The 21,903-nt window shown below is 38.7% G+C and overlaps 2 protein-coding genes across 4 annotated transcripts; both read left to right on the top strand.

Moving 5' to 3' along the window:
• The first annotated feature begins 7,809 nt into the window (after positions 1-7,809).
• Positions 7,810-10,491, top strand: LOC147869823 (transcription factor ABORTED MICROSPORES-like). The gene is made up of 4 exons (XM_087333603.1): positions 7,810-8,073; positions 9,630-9,842; positions 9,930-10,100; positions 10,180-10,491. The coding sequence occupies exons 1-4, from the start codon at positions 7,939-7,941 to the stop codon at positions 10,282-10,284; spliced, it is 624 nt and encodes a 207-aa protein (XP_087189729.1). The 5' UTR covers positions 7,810-7,938; the 3' UTR covers positions 10,285-10,491.
• A 2,096-nt stretch (positions 10,492-12,587) lies between these two features.
• Positions 12,588-16,669, top strand: LOC147869822 (uncharacterized). Of its 3 annotated transcripts, none has more exons than XM_087333584.1 (10): positions 12,588-12,726; positions 13,487-13,691; positions 14,412-14,524; positions 14,606-14,739; positions 14,832-14,961; positions 15,077-15,159; positions 15,262-15,325; positions 15,553-15,667; positions 15,993-16,153; positions 16,305-16,669. In XM_087333584.1, exons 1-10 carry the CDS (start codon positions 12,685-12,687, stop codon positions 16,377-16,379), a joined length of 1,122 nt encoding a protein of 373 aa, XP_087189710.1. In that variant the 5' UTR covers positions 12,588-12,684; the 3' UTR covers positions 16,380-16,669. The 3 variants fall into 3 exon arrangements, with proteins under 3 accessions (XP_087189710.1, XP_087189717.1, XP_087189702.1); XM_087333591.1 differs by lacking the exon at positions 12,588-12,726 and adding an exon at positions 12,817-12,971 and having other exon boundaries at positions 14,862-14,961; XM_087333576.1 differs by lacking the exon at positions 12,588-12,726 and adding an exon at positions 12,817-12,971.
• The last annotated feature ends 5,234 nt before the right edge of the window (positions 16,670-21,903 follow it).

Genomic DNA, 21,903 nt, shown 5'->3' with positions numbered 1-21,903 from the left:
GTAGGGAGAATCCTCTACTAGCGATTTGTTAAATCAAACTTATGAACTTTGGCAAACATTGGAACAAATATCGTGAAAATATTTAGTAATGGCTTTGGCATTATGCAATCACCTAGTGAGTCACATATGATTTCTTGAGACCTAAAGTGATAAACATATAGATTGGAGTACCCTATAGAGAAGGATCATGATTAACAATCTGAGCTTTAATGTTAAATGGATATTAGGTTATCCTTGATATTCATGTGGAGTATTGCATTTAGATTTTAGTACGTAAAGGAATGTGTTGTGAAGCGTGGAAAGAGAATTATATATTATATATGTTTTATTTGATAGGAAACAACTTCCATGTTCAAATGTCCTCGCAAAACATGGAGGTCACAAAAACAAGTGCCCTTATTGAGAAGCATACTTGAAGCTTAACAAGTCTTTGCCATAAGACAAGCAAGAAGTCTTTTTTAATGGTCTAGTTTAATTTCGAGATATGCTTGAAACGTAGAAACTGTGCAGAAAACATTTAGCACAATTATGGTTTCAAACATCGTCTCATGGAATGCACTCAAAAGAGGCTATAGAGACTATGGATATGCCGAGGAGGTGTTGTATTAGTTTTGAACAGATGCAACACAATATATGTATATTGTTCCTATTATTTTAATACAAATGGAGGATTTTTTTATGGAAAAAAAATGATATCTTAACACAAGCACAAGAACTATTTGACAAGCATTCAATCCAAAATGTAGGTTTGTGGACTGTATATATTTGGATACGTTGTCGCCTTATTATGCACATGCGTGGAGAACAAGGTGGGACCACTGGGGTCTTGGACCGAGGAATAGGTGAGAAAAGGGGGGGGGGGAGCAAGAGAGAGACGCTCACACACGTAAAGACAAAGAAGCGCACGGGGATGCGGCCCAACAACACAGGAGACACGAGTTGAGAACACTGGCGCATGTATATAAAATATGTATGTATTTGTATGTATGCAGACGACTTGAACGGTTACAGCCGATCAGGTCGGCGAGATGGATGTCGACGCCTGATCACCCACGCACACCGGGGAGCAAGATGGAGATTCTGCCGGAAGCACACAGGCGTTCCACGGAGCAGAATCAGCCTCCTGAGAACCTGCGCAAAAGAAAGCTATGGAGAACGACGGAGAAGAAGAGCTCGGTCCCAGTCCGACAGCACTTCGTCCCCTCTAGCGCGCGATACCTTTCTCTCCCCATCTCCCTCTCTTTTATAGCTCAAGGAGGGAGGTCGTTTCACCCGTTTACATCACATTAATTCTCTGTCCTTTCGGACAGAGATACTCCTCGATTTCCCCTATACAATATTGCTACCTAGGATTTGACCTTTATGCCTACCTATCTACTATACAACAAGGGGCGTGCCCACGTGTAAGGGCCGGTTCACACTTGCTATACACGGTTTGTGCCTAGGGACGGTTTTCTTCACGACAACGTTGAACATGAACATGATGAGAAAGATTGATTTGCTTCGAGCATATGCAAATTCATGGTATGTGTCAAACGAATGATTCATGGTTAGCCATTGTCTTACACAAGACGGGTTAGGGAAGGATAGTCGCTTCCTTTCCATCTATTTTTGTATTTTGTAGCTGATATGCTTTTTAAAACTAATGGAAGGATATGTTTTCTTGAAAAAAAAAGTGTGGAAAGAGACCAATTAGTCTTGACTCTCAACATCTAAACAAAATCAATTTAGCATTATTCTACTTGATACCGTGATCCAAATTAATGTCATTACAACAAGGGGTTTGGATAAATGATGGCTTGTAAAGTTAGTATTAACATTTGTGGGATTACTCCCACACCATAATGATTATAAGCAATTCTAAGGATTTACTTTCTAAAGGCATTTAGTTCACATTGCATCTTAGAGCTTGATCTTAGGTATATATTATGTGGTTAACATCTTTTGTGAAGGTACGTCAATAAATATCATGCCTCAATTGGCTAAAATGTAATTTAGATTATACTTTCAAAACTAATCATGCGTATTTTTAAAGATTTGGGAATTCACAAAAAGTTCTATCCATTCAATAATGTTATATAAAGCTTTAGACTTTGAACATAACGATTTGACCTATTGCACTTATTCTTTAAAGAAATGCAAACATAAAATGATGTAGCCTTATGTGTCTCGACTCTCAACGTTACCATTTAAAAATTCAGTTAATGGGCTTATTAGTCAAGCAATAAAATCTATCATATGTTTTCTCTTGGACATGGTAAAAGATCTCGCTTTTTGGTGTGGTGTGGACTATAGACATACTCTCAAGGAAATGTTACACGCAACATTACATTTAAAAATCAAATTACAAAGACAATGATGTTTCTTATTTCACGCAACTACAAGAAAAGACAGCCTTGTTTTGTGAATTCATATGTACCTAACAAAGAGTGGCATAAGATCATTTGGACATTGACTTTATACACATCTCTGAATATGGATTTTATCACATTGTCACAATATGGGTATGTATGAATAATTTGTTGAATGAGAAAAGTCACATTCTTATAATGTATAAGTTTTGTTTTGCATGATATATTAAACCCAAGTCAATAATTATAAATAGTATATGGGGTAATTAAAATAAGTGTAGTATTGTCATGATTCCACAAGCTGGGTTTTCTTATGAGGGAAAATCACATATGCATATATTTGGTCACACTATGATTGACGTCGACTTTAAGCATTAAAACACATGCATTGCACTTTCCGATTGTCTTCCCATGAACATTAGACCAAAGGATATATGTCATAGGCAACTTATATTAGAATTTAAAGCACATCAAGATGTTGTCCTCTTTATGGAAAATAATTTGGAAAATGGACAAATTGAAGGGTCAAGCCATTGTTTTGGAGGTATACAATCAAATAGGTGCGCTCTTTTCCAATGACAACTCATTACATATATGTTCTAATTGTCAAGACGAATTGAGTTAACAATGATTATCAATTAATATGTGAGGTTTCAGAGTCATTACTTTTCAAACTAAATATAAACTGACATATTCATTTTGTCACTAGCATGTGCTAGAAGTATAAATACATTTTGTGTTGCACAAGAGTGACACATAGAAGGAGTGATGTTCGAGTAGGTTTCAATGTACAAACGATAAACATGAAATAAAACATCTAGGAGCAATTTGTTATGCGTCATGTATGGTTTATTCTAACTAATCATTTTTTAGTTATAGGTTTCCATGGCATGCCATGGGGATAAGCCAATGTTACTAAAACTGAAATATAGATAAGGATTTAATGCCTCAAGGAAGACTCCATCAAAAGTGTAAGATGTATAAGATAATAAAAGATTGGAATGCTATGGAAAACAACGTTTGAAACCCCCAAGTTATCAAAGGGGAAATGATAGGTGTCAAACCCCCAGGCTAACAACAAATGTTGAAGAAAGCCACCAATGAACAAGTCGGGACAATTTGGCTACTAACATAAATGAAATGAACTCTCCAAGCAAGAGTGCCTCAATCCTCAACTAAGAAGAGGCCATTAAGGAAGCTTATGAAAGCTTAAAAAGGAAAATAAAACACTAATGTTGGTGGAATTGAAGTCAAAGCAAAAGATTAAGGGAGAAGGGGTGACATACCACATTCTAGTCATGTAACTATGAAATGGCCAATAGCAAGGCCAAAGAGAAGGAAAAGGGCCAAATCAAGGTCCCTCTGAATGGCCTAGATGATTTGGTGACATACTTTTTAATTAACTCAAGAAGCCTTTGAGATTTCCATGATTACATGGAGTGAAGAGATCAATGATTTTATATGTTAATGTATGACTTGGTCTTCGCCATTGGGGAGTGGCATCCTTCATCAATGACTGGAATCTTAGTTTCACACTCCCTTTGCAAGCGATACTATTCTTGGTTTAGCTGTAGTTCCCACAATGTACCCAAAGCAACACGTCAACAACTAGTGTCTGCAACTAAGAAAACTTTTGTGAGCTCTATGCATGCAGTTTTTGATAACCATCGATGTTGCCAAATTCTCATGAATGCTTCACATTGTAATGTGAGATTATCCACATTCTCGTGATTAGGATAGATCATGCATGTGTGATTTTGTTGTAGGTCCTCTTGAAGCTTCAATTAAGAAAGAGAGAGAGAGAGAGAGAGAGAGAGAGAGAGTATATGTGGAGCGAGATTAATTATATAAGGAATGATCTTTGTTGATACAACAATTGTTTCTCGTGAGATAATGTGAGCAAGATAATATTTTGAGAGTTTTCATTGAGGGAGCAATTTTTTTTATAAAATATAAATAGCATGTGCAACTAATGACAATACACAATAAATCACATCGAATCATGTGTTATCGAAATGAAGCATGGAAAGAGACATAAAAAACTATACCTATATGCACATCCATTCAATGGAGTACATCCAATGTTCACACGTGTTGTGCAAATGTTAGACAAGCAAGATCAAAAGTTAGTGAGAAATTTTGCCAGAACATCGATTATGATCCTTGTCACACCTTCATACGTATGTATGCCATCACAATTGCAAATGAAAACTATAGTTTCCATGTTTTTTTTGCTTTTAGGACCCACAACGATATAATCCATACAACAATTTAAAAATGGAAAATATCTATAAAAATATTATGGAAACATCCTACATTCTAAACCCCCAAAATTCATCAACAAATAGACTCCCAAAATACCCTACATTATTGTTTTTCCTTAATAGCTCAAAGCTTTCTTATTTCCCCTATTCCCTAGAATGTTTCATTTCCCAAGTGCCCTTCTCTTGACATCACTTTCTATTCATTGTGCATTCTCTATCAAATGGTTGAGAAAGAGGGAGAGAGAGAGAATTGGCAACACATGCTTGTTAATGCTAGCGAGTGAATACACAAAAACAATGACATAAATGGGGAATAAGTAACTTTGGTGGCATATTTGTGAAATAGTGATAAATTTAGGGTATTTTAGTTTTTTATACTGATTTCCCCCATACTTCAAGTGATTTTAACATGTTAACCAATTGGCGAGATTTATGAGTGTAGAGATAGGGGAGACTTGTGATTTTAGAGAGGGTGAGTCAAGGCATGATTATATAGAGAATGAGAGGTGTGAAGCATGTGCAGCTTCGAGAAGGAAATGGAATTCAAGGTTAATCCTGATGATATCACCATTAAACCACATTAACTGCAGTCCCTTTTTTTGACATGGTAGAATTGAAGTGGTTGATATTTTTGATATTATTTGTGATAGTCGTTGGTATTACCCTTAGTATGAACGATATTTTTGGTTCCTTCTTATGTTGACGTTCACATGTTACTCGTGAGAGGCGGAATTTTAGGTGGGGATAATGTCATAAAAAACATGTACATGTACGATGAAATGGCAAGAAATGTGTGATAACCCATGTGTCACGGAATTCATGTGATATCCTTTACCATTAAAAACAATTGCTATACTGATTTCACACTTTCTCCATCTTTGCCTCAATTGATGGATCATGTCCCTGTTCATTTAATAGTGTACGCATTTATTCTAGAGTGAGAGGGTTTTTAAAATCTTGTAGGATGAGTCTCGACTACCATAAAAAGAAATATATGTTTTTGTTCTTCTAATTGTTGTGGTTACTTGAGAAATAACTATATGGTAAATTAATGTCCTTAAAGAATATTAATGCTATTTTGATTTTTGTAAAATTCAACCATTATGCAAAATAACCTTGATAATATCATATACATAAATGTATATATGTATATACATGTCAACGATCTAACACTTTTTATCCTCATTTGATTAAATGATTGGAAAAGATGGAAAACATGTTTTCATCTATAAATTAGGGCACACACGCATAAACAGATTGAATAGTTAGCCCTTTAGAGTAACTATTGTCGCAAATGGTGAATAGAGAGCGATGCCATACCACATTGAAATATGAGTAGCATGCGAGTAATAGATGAGTGTTAACAATGCATATAAACATTAAACATTCTTAAAGTTATGGCATTCATTTAAAAGGCACACATCACGAGTAAGGTATAACGAAATTTAAAAAAAAGAGTAAGGCATAAATGAGAGTCATTTTCATTTCTCAAGAAAGCCACACTTCAGATCGTAACAACGCACAAAGAGTAGTGTAGTTACTATCAAGAGTGGATCATGAATAAATTGAAACCAATAATGCCACAAAGAGCAAATAAGCAATGCATGGTTTCAACAACCTTTGTCATCTTTCAAAATTACTTAGCCAAATATGAATTGTTACGGATGTCTAAAATTGTTACTCACACACGCGTGCTATAAGATTGAGGAAGAGACTTTTCTTTATGCTAGAGGGAGAGAGGGAGAGAGTACGTATGTATACTTAGTAGAGGCCAAAATAAGTAAGATAAATCACGTAGAAATGCATGCGTCCTTTGTACGTCTAGCAGAAAAGTGAATCACGAGGTTCAACGAATTGAGGTTGTATTGAAAGAATTGAGATTGAAAGAGTTGAGATTGTAAGGTTGTAGATTGGAGAAAGGAATCTCTCTCTTCTTTTATGTTTGTTGGGGGGATGGGGAGGAGGGAATTCTGAGCGTTTTGGCAACGTGAGGGAAGAGGTCTTAAGAATGGAGTGAGGAGGGATAAAGTGGGGGATGTGGGTGGGGCTCAACCCAATATCACGGGATGCATTTCCGTTGCCATTGTAGGTAAACACTTGATGCGTCATGAATACGATTAGCATTTATGAGAGAGAGAGAGAGAGAGAGAGATCCTAAAGCCGATGATGTTGAAATGGCAGGACCCATCCATTGAAAACGAATGGTGAGCGAGACCATGACCACAAGGACCAAGACCATGGGGACCAAGGCCACAAGGAGGGGGACGGGGGTAGAGATTGAAGATGCCGGCCATCTCAAGAGACTCTAACTAAACACACAGAAAGAGAACATGTGGTCCAGAGTACAACCAACCAACCAACCAAAGAAAGAAAAACAAGCATATGTATGGACATTGTACATACATATATGTACATATTAGTGAGGAGCAGATCAGATCAGAGCAGAACAGAACAGAACAGAACAGAACAGAACAGAACAGAGGAAGGGGCAGGAAACCTCCCTTTCTCTGTCTTGTCTTCTTTTCGTTTTTGGCTACAAACCCAATTCCTTGCCGATCACTTTCTTTCTTTATCCGTCTCTCTTCTTGTTTCTCTCTCCCTATAAATCTCTCTCTGTTTGTCTGTCTGTCTGTCCATCTGTTTCTCTGTGCGTGCGCGCCATAGCTGCAGAAACCCTAAGACAAACAAAGCTCTCCTCATCGCGCCCATTGTCTCTCCTGTGTCGCCTGTGTGTTGGCGAAGTAGTAATCATCCGTACATCATCTCCCTTTATAAAATCTCCTCATTTACATACATACTAATACATACATACATACATACATACATACATACATACATACATACATCCCATACTAGAAGAGATGACCCCCTCTACAATGTGGATCCACATTCTCTCTCTGTCTCTCTCTCTCTCTAAGTAGCTACATATAAAGTGTGTGTGCAATACATACATACATACATACACATACCCCCCCTCTCTCTCCCTCCCTCTCTCTGTCTTCAAGCTGGAGCATTCCAATAAGGAAATCAAATCAAGCTATATTGGGATGGAGCATTCCAATAAGGAAATGAAATCAAGCTATATTGGCACATGCCACCATAGCCAAGCAGCAGAAACCAATGTTGACCACCCTCATCGGAAAATTCCTAGCACCCAGAAAACCCCTAATGTTAGACAGCCTCACCACGGTGGCCACAGCAATGGAAACCTTCCTCATGGAATCCCCCATGGAAAAGCCAATGCATGCCCCGCAGAAGGGAACCCTAATTTCACCGATTGCGCCAAGAGCGTGGATTCTTCTTCCTCGGATGGTAGCGATGTCATGGATGATACTGACAAGAAGAAGCGAGGGCGTGGGAAGTCAATGTCGAAGAACCTTATGTCAGAGAGGAAGAGGAGAAAGAAGCTGAATGAGAGGCTCTACTCACTCAGGGCCCTCGTTCCCAACATAAGCAAGGTATGCAGTATGCCTGTATGTGGTAAATGTATGCCTGTATGTGTATGACTATTTGGTATGTCTCCATGAATGTGGGACACGGTATGTCTATGAGCAATGCCCATGTAGTATGCCTAGGTGGGTCTAATTGTAATGTCCATGTATCTATGTATGTATATGTATGGTGCCATTTCTGTGTGATTTGCAAGGAAATTTCTGTTCTTTATGACTTTTATGAAATTTCTCAAAGGAATTTTTGCGTTGTTCTTAGATCTGTTGCAACATTTGAATGGAAATTTCACGTGCGAATTTTTCAAGGAACTTTTTTTTCTTGTTCTTAGATTATGCACAATTTTGAAGGAAAATTTATTCGTTTATGATTATAATTGCATTTCGTAATTCTTGGATTCTTCTTAAATCTCTCTCATTTCGTGCATATTTTGAAAGGACTTTAATACTGTGTGAAGTTTTTGAGAAACTTTACTCTGCTTTAAGATTGTGTATATGATAGAGAGGAAGAGCTTAACATTTTTGCTTGAGTCGTTCCTGTAATTGGGTTCTCATTTCTGTGTACATTTTTCATTGAATCTCATTGTCTTTTATGCTAATATATATGCGATAGATTTTGCTCTGTTTTGAGATCGTATATATTATACCTGCATATCTTTACATTTATCTTGGGATCTTTTAAAGGGAATGTCTCTGTTTTAAACTTGTAAATTTGACGGAGGCATTTCTTAACTTGTGGGTTTGTTTCCTTGGTCTCATTCTGTGGCTTTTGAGGGAGATTTGCTTTATTTCAAGGCGTTGGGTTGTATGATGCAGATATGTAGATGAGAAAGACACCAGAAACTCTTGTCACAATCCTCCTAATTGTATAGTCAGCCAATTAGTAATAAACAGAGAAGATGATACTAAGGAATAGAAGCTAGATATATGTCTGCAATATCCAACCATATACCCCAAATTTTCGGTTAAGTGTATAAGAGGATATTCCATTCATAGCTTTATTCAGTCATTTATGAAATCATCAGGCAGTTTATTTGCTGCCTCTATTGGATTATCTCTCTTAGCCCTTGCATCAATTTCTTCAGTTTTCCCACACCCAATATCCCCTGAATTTCTTGAATTATTTGACCAAAAATGTTCTCAAATCCAGCCCAATATCTGAACTTCAATTTTCCTAGTTATAATGAGTTGATAAAAACATTTCTGCAGTTTCCTCCGAGTCTGTGTTCTTCCTCAATTTTCTATCATCTATAACATTCGTGTGGATGGATAAATGGATTTGTATGCACTCATGTATGGAGGCATACCTGTGTTTGGATGTACGTAAATTTATGCATTTATGTACATGTATGTGCATGCTGTATACATATATCTATATATGTATGTATGTCTGAATGGATGTACATGCATGCAACAGTAAGCAAAGTTTCTCTATGTTTGTGTGACACTAGAATATGAACAGTATGCAAATATGGTAAGATAGGTTTTGGTGTCAGGGATGTTTTGTTTGGTTTTGTATTATATATGCTAACAATACGTTTGGGTTGGTTTGCTCCAAATCAAGATAGATGGACAAAGCTTCGATTGTCAAGGATGCGATAAATTACATATACAATCTTCAGAAGCAGGTGAATGAAATCGAATCTGATATTTCTGATCTCAAGTCTCAGAAAGAGGAGGGGAAAACTCGTTCACGTCATCAGCCTTCGGATGATAGAAACCTTGACGCTATACTATGTTATCAAAAACCCAAAGTGAAGCAAGAGCATTGGATAAAAGAGGTTCATCTGTTATGCCCCTATGTGTTGTTTGTGAATGATAGATTCTACTTTCTGCTAATCCATTCATACTGTTGTTTTATTCCATAGTTGGAGGTCTCGCAAATGGAAACCCATGTCTATAATTTCCGAATACACTGTAAGAAGAGCTCCGGGGTCATCGTGCAACTAACTCGAGCCTTGGAAGCTTTGCAAGTTGATATATTGAACGCGAATGTTACATCGATTGACGATCATGTATTAAACACTTGTGTGGTTAAAGTAAGCAATAGAAAAATAGCCTTTTTAACATAGTTTATGGTGCAAATGGAACAACCTACTTACTTCGCTTATTTTGTAGGTGAAAAATGAGTTGATTTTAAAAACAGAGGATCTTCGCAATATGGCATTGGATGTGATTCCTCAATTTGGATTTATCTCCAATGAAGAGCTAATCAGTAGATAGTTTAAACAGTCTTATTCACATGTAAAAAAATAATTATATGCTAACCTTTTCATGTCCCTCTCAACTTTGAGAAGATTATCTCTCATATGTGATGGGGCTACATGAAACATGTAGTGCTTTGTCTGAAGCATATTCATTACATTCGCAAAACCACATTGACTAATTCCTGATGACACTCTTTTAAGTCAATACTAATCGTATATATATTCTACATTCACGTCATCCAATAAGTAGCATTTCTACTTAAAAGTCACTTGATGAGCTGTAGAATCTTATATTTAAGTGAAAAGATATGTGTGAAATTGACACCATGAATGACATTCCAAATAGACATGTGAGCATAATGGTGGTGGTCCATGCTCGTCTACACACTATCCGGTCTGTGTGCGTCTTTGTTTTGTAGTGAATGGCCAAGAAGCAACATGACTTGGACTTGCTATAGATTTATTTTCTTTCTTTTGCCATATAATTAATGTTTTGCGTTTGTTTGCATAGATTGTATACACTCCATATTGCTAGTGGTTGCTTTTGAAAATATTGACCTGTGATATTGGCCCAAGAACAATGCAATACTTATAGTAGGTTGACCGTATCTTTAATTTCAAGTGCCCTGCACAAAACTCTTGTGGAAAGCATTTATCGAAATGTGTCTGGAAAGGCTGGCTACCATCATATGGGTTGTTCATATTGCATGATAATTATTAATGATACAAGCTCCAAAAATGCAGTGGCATGATCAGTTTGAGAAACTTTTGAAAGCTTCTTAATTTATGTAATTGGCCCCATTATTGGCATATTTCATTGGATATTGTTAACAAGGTTGTACAATATTAAATTAAATTGTACCAAGAGTTCTCATAACATAATTCATGTTATCCTTGTGTTGTGTGCTTGAAAAATCTGTTCCAGAAAACATAAAATCTACTAGTGCATTAGTACTTTCTTTTGAAAGTAGCCTAAACAAGAAAGTATTTGATATCTATATCAGAGAAGGATGTCAAAAAAAATAGCATAGAAGGTATAATATAATGTCAACTCATAGAGGAAAAAACCATTACAATCAAACTTGCTCACCATCTTGCAAAATTTTTGTTTTAGAAATCATGTTCTCCCACATCATCAAAAAACCATTTTAGGAGACCCTTATTAAATTGTCACCATCTTTGTGATTGACATACATCTGCATAGTGTTTTGACATCCTTCCAAGTGTTTCAACATCCATCTACATAGTGTCCTCCATAGCGGTGAATCGCATAGAGACTCCAGTCAAGGCCTAATTCTACTTGAAGACTCGTCGATAGATGGAAGTTGTTGTGGACCAATTATTTCATTTTGCAAGGGGTAGTTGTCCAACAACTTCGGTGCACAGTGCCATCCGCATAGACAAAATATAAAATTTCAATGTTCGACATGGCTAAATTGCATGTATTTGTGTCTACCTACATAGACCAAATTAGAGTTAACCTAGCAGTACTATCAATAGTTCTTCTCTTAATGCTACCATACATGGTATGTGAATGTTTATTGATACAAATGCAATGAAGATGGTGAGAGAAAAATCCTAGTACTTTACTCTATGTTCAACCAAGGTTCACTTTCTCAACCTAAGTAGTTTGGCATTTTGAACTAGACCTAAAGTTGTCGTGTTCCTTCTAACTAAGGAAACAAATGTTGGTAACGGTTTCTTTTGTTGTTGCCCCAATTATCCATCCAATCCTATAATTTTGCTGGCTCACTTTCATGATTGGAGCTGGCCAGACAATCAGAGCGGGGCCTAAAGTTAGCACTTACCTTTTGAGATAACAAACGTGGAGAACAAGTCGGGTGAAGTCATTTGGCGAGAAAAGGAAGGTCCAAGGCGTTTTGGGTTGAAGTTGAAGTCCCTCAACAGTAGGTGACTGAGATGGTCCATGCATGTGACAAGTTTCTTGTTACTGGCCAGACAAATGTCCGCCTTCCCATCCAGCTTAAATGTCACACTCGGGCATTTAAATATCAACACAACCCAAAGATTTGGCATTTGCTTTTCTAAGTGAGATGGCCCATGTGTGTGAGACTTGAGTAGTTTCTGGTTGCCGGCCAGATAGATGTCCGCCTTCGCATCCCAAGTTAAATGTCCCTCGCATTTACATATCAACACAACCCAAAGATTTGCCCATTTCTTTCTTGTAAGTTGTACTTGCTTCATTGAAACTTTCCTTTTTCCTCCCCCTTCCACTGCGTGTGACCTACATAACATCAACGCGATGCTCATTTCTCTGTTTTCTTTCGTTTTGTTTCTTCTTTATCAGCACTCGAGAAGCTTTTAAGAACTGACAAAAGAAGAAGAAGTAAAAGGCAAAAAGCAAAAGCGAAAGCAAAAGCAAAGAGGTTTCATGTTTGCTGAGCTTTAAGATCAAATGGCTTTTCTTTTCTCTAAATCTTCGCCTCCAATCATTCAGGTAATACTTACTACGTGAATAAACCAACAATGAATTGTGGGTTCTGATCATAATAAAAAAACGGAACTCGATAAATTCTCTCTCTCTCTCTCTCTAATCAATCAATGGCGAAGCTTAGCTTACTCTTGAATTAAGTTTTTATTTTTTTAAATCATCCTGACTTCATTTTTAACTGATTTTGCGGAGATAAACTCGAAATGGGTTTTCTTCTTTGGAGCTCCCTTTTTTTCATTAGATCGCTTCTGGTGCGTAGTTCCTTCCTTCTCTCTTTTAGCCTGGTTTTGACTACTAGTTATAAAACAGTGATTAAATTCAATTGTGGACTTTCATCCTAAGTAAATTTAAAGAATTTAATAAGTTAAAATTAGATTGGGTTCTCGTATTGAATGTCTTATTATCATTATTGTATTTAGCTCACTTTCATTTTATTTTAACTTCTATTTTTTTTTGTTTAAATATCTCTTACGAACTCTTTTTTTCTTTCTTTCTCTTGATTCTCTCTTATAGCCTACGGTGAGTTCTTAATAAATGATTAAACTTAGTTTTAACCTAATCGTGGATTTCATTCTAAATTAATTTTGAACTTAAGTTTTCTGAAGTTATATCAATTCATTTCGTGACATATAAAAATAGACCTGGGTCCTTTGATTGAAGAAAAAACCCTAATGTATTCATTTTTTTAAGTTACTTTAACTGATTTGCTGATATAAATTTGGGTATTTGAGGAACAAAAATCTAAAGTTATTCAATTTGTTTATAGATGAGGACTCCATTCCATTTTGATCATAATGAACCTATGCTTCCGCAAACTGAGATGGGAACCTTACAATCACCTAAAACATCTATTTGTGGGGATGTCATTCACAGTTCATCGTCACTGTTAGATCCAGTGCAACGTTGGTCTGTGGAGGTTGTTATATCATGGCTACGAGGGAATGTTCCATTCCAAAGTGAACGTATGGAAGGTATTATTAATTCTTCTTTCTGAAATCATTCTATCTCAATTAAATAGGAACTCGTATGTATGGGAAGGTACTACTGGAATGCTTCCATAGCATTTGTTCATGATGTCATATTGTACAATCACCATAATTGTAATTCAACGGAACCATGGACACTAGATTGTCTCTTCTCAGACCCAGTGTCTTTTTATTGGAGGTCTTTATTCAATTGTCTGTTCTCAAAATGAATGTCTTTTTATTGGATAACTTAGCTTGAATGCCTCTTCTCACACTCATTGCCTTCTCATGAGATTTCCTAACTCAAAATGATGTAAATCATGGGTTGATTTCTAGCATTCTTAGAGAATGCAAAGTCTTTTGTACAGAGGGTGATAGTGGCAAGTTACCCTGGTAATTTCAACATAGCATAAGGTGCATCATTGCCATGGTATGTGTTTCTTTTACATAATAGAAACTGAGAGTATGGAGTTTCACCTTGCGAATTTCTTTGATCTTGATCACTTAGTGGCACAGGACTCCCATAATTTTCTTTTGGTTGATAAAAATATGGCTTGCCACTAGGGGATAATAAACCCTCAATAAGAAAAGAGAGATGATTTTGCATTACAGAAATCTATAAGGCATATGGGAACCCTTTAAATTACAAAGGATAACCTAATGCAACCTATTAAAAAAATCGAGCCTCAAAATCATCGTATACTTAATCCAATGATTGCCCTTCAGACCATTGTCAAGCTTTTGCAAAAGAAGGGATTGATGGCTTGGGACTCTTGGCGTTGCAGAGAAATAATCACGCATGTTCCGGCATGATGGATTCGGAATGGCTTCTTTTATATGTAATCATCAAATATTATATTTTCTAGCCCACTCAAATGCCACAAATGTTGATACGCTTTGAACATGTTTTTGGCTGTCAGAGTGCTCGAGAGTCCTTATTATTGAAGAGCACTGATCAGACAGATTTGTCAGCAGAAAGCACAGTTTCATCTCCTAAGACTCCAAAGGGAGAGTGTGTGGAGGATGCTGTTTTGAGTTCATCGTTGTCTTCAAGGTCTATGTGGTGTATATAAGTGAAACTTTTCTGGCCATGTTGATGAATGTTTATAATGCAAACTTATTTAGTAATGTTATTTAAAATTCTAGATTTCAAACAAGCAAAAACTTATCAATCAGATCAACTTACAAGCCAGAAGGATTCTTATGGTCGTCCTTGAGGTTTCTGTCTTTTCCTTCAAAACATTTGTGGAGCCCAAGTGCAAGTAAATATGAAGAGGTGAGTAGGGTATGGTTTCTTCATCTGCACTCCTCTGCACTCCTCATGGAATGTATTTATATGCAAGTCTTATGCCATACACTAAAATGGTTTTCTCAAATGAATTGCTTTCAAGAAAGATATTGCCACAACACAAGTTTTCTCTCTTCAAGATGAAATTCTTAGTGCGGAGGAGCGTGAAGCTGCTTTAAAAGCTAAGTAAGTAGTTGATGGTGGTTTTAGACTCTGTTGAGATGCAGAGTTATATCTAAATTTGGAGGTTCAGGTTTGAACCCTTTTGATTTTACCTTATGTTTCTAGGATGGATAATTTGGATGAGATATTGAGGACAGCTCAGTTGGCAAATTATTTACTCACACGAATGGTGGAATTTCTTGTTACCCTAATTCTAGTTTCTTTAGATCTCTTAGCCACTATGAATGAATGAATGGCTGGTTATTCCAGATATACATATAATATATATACATGAATGGATTTATATACATGCGTGTATAGGGGTGTGTGTATAGCATACATACACACTATCCATATAGGTAGTTGATTCTCTACATTAAAGCTGAAAATGTTATTTGCTTGTTTTTTTCCCACTAGAGATGGACTCCTTTACCTGGTGAATTGCCTGTGGATGATTTTGAGGTTGATGATTGGCTACAAAGGTTCCTTGTTCTAGAAGGCTCAACGCTGTTTTTCTTTCCTAGGGCAGCAGGTAACTTATATCACTTATTTCTAATTAGATTAAACCTGTTACAATGACAAAAATATCTCATTGATACTAAAATTACTTTGGAAGATAACTTTTGACCATGTACTGCCTGTAAATTAAAATTCCTCTTGGTTAAACTTTCTATAAATTAAAAAACCTTGTGCTATATTAAATAGAGCTTTTACAATGTCAAATCATCTCTCTTTTGTTTTAGTTATGATGACTGGATAAATACTCATTTTGTTGTAAACCAATTCTCATGGGCCAATTTTGGCCTTAGAAGACGTTAATATATCTTTCTTTCTTTCTTTCTTTCTTTGTGTTCCAGATTTAAGGCCAGAAGGAGCCATTCTCTTTAGTGACATTGTGGAAGTTGGAGAAATATCAGGAAAAATACAACATGATGAAGAGAATATTGCTTGGTTTGGATTCCATGTCACGACTTGTGATGGCCTTCGTCTAGAGTGTGCCACTCCTTTAAGGCTACAGGTTTCTTACATTTCTTTATGCAAATTGTCAATAAATCCCTTATTGGGCCACGATCAAAATCTCTTGGCTAACAGTCTTGGTCTTTCAGTTGATGATTTATATGCACCTTAATTATTTGGAGAATTGACAATTAAAAGGGTAATATTTTCAGGCAAACTTATGGATGTCGTTGATCCAATCAGCACACTCTGAAAATCATTCACTGCAAGACAGGAAAGGATCATGATCTTTATGCTCTATGCTCTTGTCTTGAGATATTGTTTCTATAGCGCACATAGCATTTAGTGATCTCAGTATTTGCTAGCTAAAATTTTAAGATGGCCATATCTATTAGATTAGATCTTGTGACATTGCAAAGAGTTCCCTTTGAATTTAAGGGAACGAAGAATGTAAAGGTGTCGTAGTTATTGTATGTACAAATAATTGGTTTAAACAATGTAAGGGAAGTTCTCTCTCATGTTAACCATTTCTAACTTGTAAGTTCTTTCATATTATCAACCGTCACATTGTTTTGAAGACTTTGCAATATCTCATTCCGTTTATCCTTTGGTATGATTGCTACAATCATGTTTTGTATTTTCAATCACACTCAATAGTAGTCTTGTTCCATATGAAGGTGACTTTTTCCTTTCATTTTGATAAATGTTAATGATAAGCTATTAATTAAAATATGACAAAAGCATATCGACCAATCCCATAGGCCATGTTATTGCAATTTATCCGATGATAATTTCTTCCAAAATTAAATTTGGAATTTAAATTTAGATTTGGTCACCTAGTCAACACTTGTGATCTCATAATTTTTCTTCAAAAGGGTGTATAATTCTGCATCCATGTGCATCGAATATTTTGTGTTTTGAACCTTCTTTTGGTAACACTTGTATATATCTTACGTTAATCTAGAGATAACACCTCAGACTCATTTGTTGAAACTGATTAGAAGTCTCCTTATTTGTTGGCCAAATGTCTGTTCATGACCCATTGCATCACTCTTAGGCTCTATCCTCTTCTTCTAGTACAAAATGGGCTTTTGTTTGTTCCCTACAAATATTGTTAAAATCCTCACTTCCATCCAATTGGCATGTCTCTATCTCTTGGTCTAGGAAACTTAAATCAATGCTTTACTTGATCTGAGTCTTTATCCATTTGGAAAATACAATAAAATATGTTGCGTATATATGAATCAATGTTTTGAAAATAACCCAAACACATGGATATCAATTGTACAAACATTGCATTGGACATGATACTTAACCATTATTGGTTTCAAACACGATCAAAATGTAAATGTGTGACACCCAAAGTGGAAATTGAGTTCATATTGAACCTATAAAATCATGTCATAGAAAAAACAAATGAATGGTTTTCCCCCATCTATCGAAGGTTTGGATCCTAACATGAGAGGACATCCAATGGCTTTTGATGGTGCATCCATGTAACATGACAATGTACTAGGAATTTAAGTTATGGCATACTTTTTTTTTCCAAAAACAAAACTCTTTCCACTAGTTATTTTATAGCTAAGAACGTTATATACAAATCCCAGAAGGGACTCGATAGTGCCATCTTATGTTGAGGCCCATGGACTCAAGAATAGGACAAGACGACCATTGTTAGATGAAGGCTTATCATTGTCTTTCAGCTCCATTGAATCCACCCGTGATGCCATCGTATTGGATCTTTAGCGTGACTACAACTTCACTCAATATCTCCTACAATACCGTTGCATAGTGCACAGTTTGATTAGAGAAGACCCACCTACAACGTTGTTTCCAGACAGTCCATAGTGTTATTGGGTTGATTAATTCCAACATGACTTGAGCTTTCGCATTGATGGGAGTTGAGTGAATATTGTTGGTCGTTGAGAATGAGATTTCTTGTGCATTTATCACCAACGTCATGCCCTCCATGTGATGTTCGTATCTATCAATTGGGGTATGTTATGATAACCAACATATATTCTCCTTGTTGAATGTGCCTTGCACCTGGCATAATTGCAATAGTTGGCCAACCCCCCACCATATTCAATGGGTCTCTAGGTAGTCCCACAAGCGCATCAGATTGATTCTATTGCATTGGGGCACGCTACACAATTAGGAGAGCTAATGATCCCACACTATCACGCTCCAACGGGCAATGGCCTATGTATTAATAGCCATTGAAACGTGGTAATTCGCTTTGCGTGTTGTTGTTTCTATAATTGTTGCCAAAACTTGGCAATAGTTGTATGGGGAACATGATATGTGTGTTGTATCTTTGCAACAACCAGTTCTTAATCGGTTTGAGCAGTAGGATGTGGCGACCCAATCTGGTTGTTAATTGGAAGAAGGGGATGACTTTTCTTCCTTGGCCCACATAAGGATCGCGTCACGTCCATTGCAAAGGGTCCTAGCTGACCTTACATAGCCATGTGTTTTCATGAGCACATGTTTGCCGAAAACATGTACTTTGAGCGGATTAGGATCTACATTCCAGTTACAGCCGGTATGCACTCGAATTCTCATGTTTGTTGTTGTTGGTTCTTCATTGTCTCGTGGCTCATGGCTTTAGATCCTATTTGGTATTTCCATACCTCTTGGAATCAAAGAACCCTCCTCCCGATTCAGTGTTAACTTTTCCATTGCCGTCCTTCAACTAGTAGCTTCCCCAAGGAATAAAGTGTTCACAATTTCATATCTCATAGTCCATCCTCCCCTAATTCCATGGAGTATGTTGGTTTGATATTACAATGGCAATGACATAAACCGCCTCCAATATTCTATTCTCTTTGTTGTACCTTATGTAATGCTTCCCCATGACAACCCCTTACTTGATCCAATTAGTTTACCAAATTCATCTCAGATACATGGATTCCACAATATGTGTTGATTGAGCCAGGCAGGTTTGGAGTTAGGCTCACCATGCCTTTGTTGAGAACTCGACGTTCCTTATGTCCGACGCTCGGCCACAACCGAGGTTCTTTTATACACAGAAAACAGGTAATGAAACGTGACACACAAAAACAGAAGAGGAGAAACAGTACACAGGAGGTATACGTGGAAAACCCCAAAATAGGGGGAAAAAACCACGGCAGCCCACAAGTTGCTAACTGTCACTATGCAGAAATATACAACAGTGAGATCACTGAGGCAACGACCTCGTGCTCTCAGATCTTCGCCACAGGCGGCGGTTACAACAGAGGCAACGACCTCGTCTCTCTCTCTCTCTCTCTCTCTCTCTCTGTCTCTCTGTACAGTTACACGCTCTGATTTCTTCTTGCACCAACAAGGAAGAATAATAATCACGCATACAAAAAAAAAAACAAAAAAACAAAAAGTTTGCCCTAAGTCATATTTATACTAATATGACTTTTCGGCTATTTACAAATGTAGCCTCGATGGGCTCCGTCCGGCTCTCCGCAGTCGGGTACTCCTCATCCGGTTCATCCCGGGCCTACACCATCCGACTCTCCGCAGTCGGGTACTCCTCATCCGGTTCATACCGGGCCTGCACCATCCGACTCTCCGAAGTCGGGTTCTCCTCATCCGGTTCATACCGGGCCTGCACCATCCGACTCTCCAAAATCGGGTTCTCCTCATCCGGTTCATACCGGGCCTGCACCATCCGGAGGGACCTGTCTACCAACAAACTCCCCCTTCACTCCGGCATGGGGTGTCTTTCCAGCCCGATCCTCTTCCGGCATGCGTCCAGCTTGTTAGGTGTCAGCACTTTGGTCAGCATATCTGACCCGTTCTCGGCCGTGTGGATCTTCGCCAATGTGAACTCCTGGTCATCTACCCTTTCCCGGATCCAGTGATACCTCCGCTGGATATGCTTCGTCCGGGAATGGTAGGCCGCATTCTTATCAAGGTGGATGGCACTTTGACTGTCGCAGTAGAGTCGGTATTCCTCTTGCCGGATACCGAGCTCCCTGATGAAGTCCTTCATCCATAATATTTCCTTGCTGGCTTCCACAACCGCCATGTACTCCGCCTCTGTGGTTGACAATGCAACCGTCTTCTGCAGCCTCGACTGCCACGAGACAGCTCCCCCTGCATATGTCATCACATACCCGGATGTAGACCGGCTGGTATCCACATCAGCCGACATGTCCGAATCGGTGAAACCGTCCAGTTGAGGTTTTCCAGAGCCGAATCGGAGACACATATTTGAAGTGCCCTTCAAATACCGGAGTATCCACTTGACCGCGTTCCAATGCTCCTTGCTGGGGTTGCTCATAAACCGGCTCACCACTCCGACTGCGTATCCAATGTCCGGTCGGGTACAAACCATTGCGTACATCAAGCTCCCGACGGCAGAGGCATATGGAATCTTCATCATATCTGCCTTCTCTCCTTTTGTCTTCGGGCTTTGCTTGCCGGACAACTTGTAGTTTGCCGGAAGTGTCGATCCGACCGGTTTTGCATCTGACATGTTGAACCGGTGAAGCACCTTTGTCACATACTTCTCCTGTGACAGCCATAGTTGCTTCACTGACCGGTCCCGAATGATGTGCATCCCCAACATCTGTCTTGCCGGACCCAAGTCCTTCATTGAGAAGGTCCGGTTAAGAGCCTTCTTCAGCATCCATATTTTTCCTTGGTCTCGTCCGACGATCAACATGTCATCCACGTACAGGAGGAGTATCAGGAAGTCCCCTCCTTCGAACTTCTTCACAAACACGCAGTGATCGGCCTGCGTCTTGTGGTACCCTTGATCGGTCATGAAGGAGTCGAACTTCCGATACCATTGCCGGGGAGCCTGCTTCAGTCCGTATAGGCTCTTCTTCAACCGGCATACCAGGTGCTCCTTCCCTTTCTCCACAAATCCTTCCGGTTGCTGCATGTAGATCTCCTCTTCGAGGTCGCCGTGAAGGAATGCCGTCTTCACGTCCAACTGCTCTACCTCGAGATCCATGCTTGCTGCTATACTCAGCACCGTCCGGATGGAGGTCATCTTTACTACCGGGGCGAATATTTCGTCGAAGTCCACACCCTTCTTCTGCTGGAACCCCTTCACCACAATCCTGGCTTTGTATCTCGGGGGGTTGCCGGCATCTCCCGGTTTCAACTTGAATACCCACTTGTTTCGGAGTGCCCGCTTTCCTTTCGGCAGCTCCACCAATTCGTACGTATGGTTCTCATGCAGGGAATCCATCTCATCCTGCATGGCACTTAACCATTTTCGGTTGTGGGTGTCAACCTTCGCTTCTTCGAAGCTTTCCGGCTCCCCCTCATCGGTTAGCAGGACATGCTCTGCATCCGGAAATCTCCGGGGCGCCCTTCTCTCTCTGAGAGGATATCTACGTCTTCGGGCTTCGGTAATCGGTTCCTCCATTTGCTCTTCATCCGAATCCGATTCGGGGTCTTGACCGGTTCCGGTCTCAGCTTCCTCTACTTCTTCTTCTGCCGGTTCGGTATCCTCACCGTAACCGGCTGGTTCCTTGAGTGCTAACCGGTCTCTTGCCGGTTGGGTCTGCTCATTGTAGAGTCTATCCTTACCGGTCGACTCGGAGTTCACTATCTTCTTCTCCGACTCCCAGTCGGCGAGCGTCTTGTCCTCCATGAAGATAATATCTCGACTCCGGAATACCTTCTTGTCGACCGGGTCCCACACTCGGTAGCCGAACTCGTCGTCACCGTAACCAAGGAATATGCATGGCCGGGTCTTTGGATCTAGCTTTCCTCTCCGGTCCTTTGCTACATGCACGTACGCGAGACACCCGAACACCCTCAGATGCCGGTAGGACACTTCCTTACTGGTCCATACTC

The sequence above is a fragment of the Azolla caroliniana genome, unplaced genomic scaffold, assembly GCF_043228905.1.
Source record: "Azolla caroliniana isolate FFs.n. ecotype wild unplaced genomic scaffold, voAzoCaro1.0.p SCAF_1, whole genome shotgun sequence".
Classification (NCBI taxonomy): domain Eukaryota; kingdom Viridiplantae; phylum Streptophyta; class Polypodiopsida; order Salviniales; family Salviniaceae; genus Azolla; species Azolla caroliniana.
Note: the sequence above shows the minus strand (reverse complement) of the source record. Positions and strands in the feature narration are given on the sequence as shown.

Coding starts and splice junctions, on each gene's coding strand:
- LOC147869823 (XM_087333603.1), top strand. CDS start 7,939: ATGGATGATACTGACAAGAAGAAGCGAGGGCGTGGGAAGTCAATGTCG. Junction 8,074..9,629: donor TCGTTCCCAACATAAGCAAG/GTATGCAGTATG, acceptor AAATCAAGATAG/ATGGACAAAGCTTCGATTGT. Junction 9,843..9,929: donor AAGAGCATTGGATAAAAGAG/GTTCATCTGTTA, acceptor TTTATTCCATAG/TTGGAGGTCTCGCAAATGGA.
- LOC147869822 (XM_087333576.1), top strand. CDS start 12,924: ATGGGTTTTCTTCTTTGGAGCTCCCTTTTTTTCATTAGATCGCTTCTG. Junction 12,972..13,486: donor TTTTCATTAGATCGCTTCTG/GTGCGTAGTTCC, acceptor ATTTGTTTATAG/ATGAGGACTCCATTCCATTT. Junction 14,525..14,605: donor CGGAATGGCTTCTTTTATAT/GTAATCATCAAA, acceptor TTTGGCTGTCAG/AGTGCTCGAGAGTCCTTATT.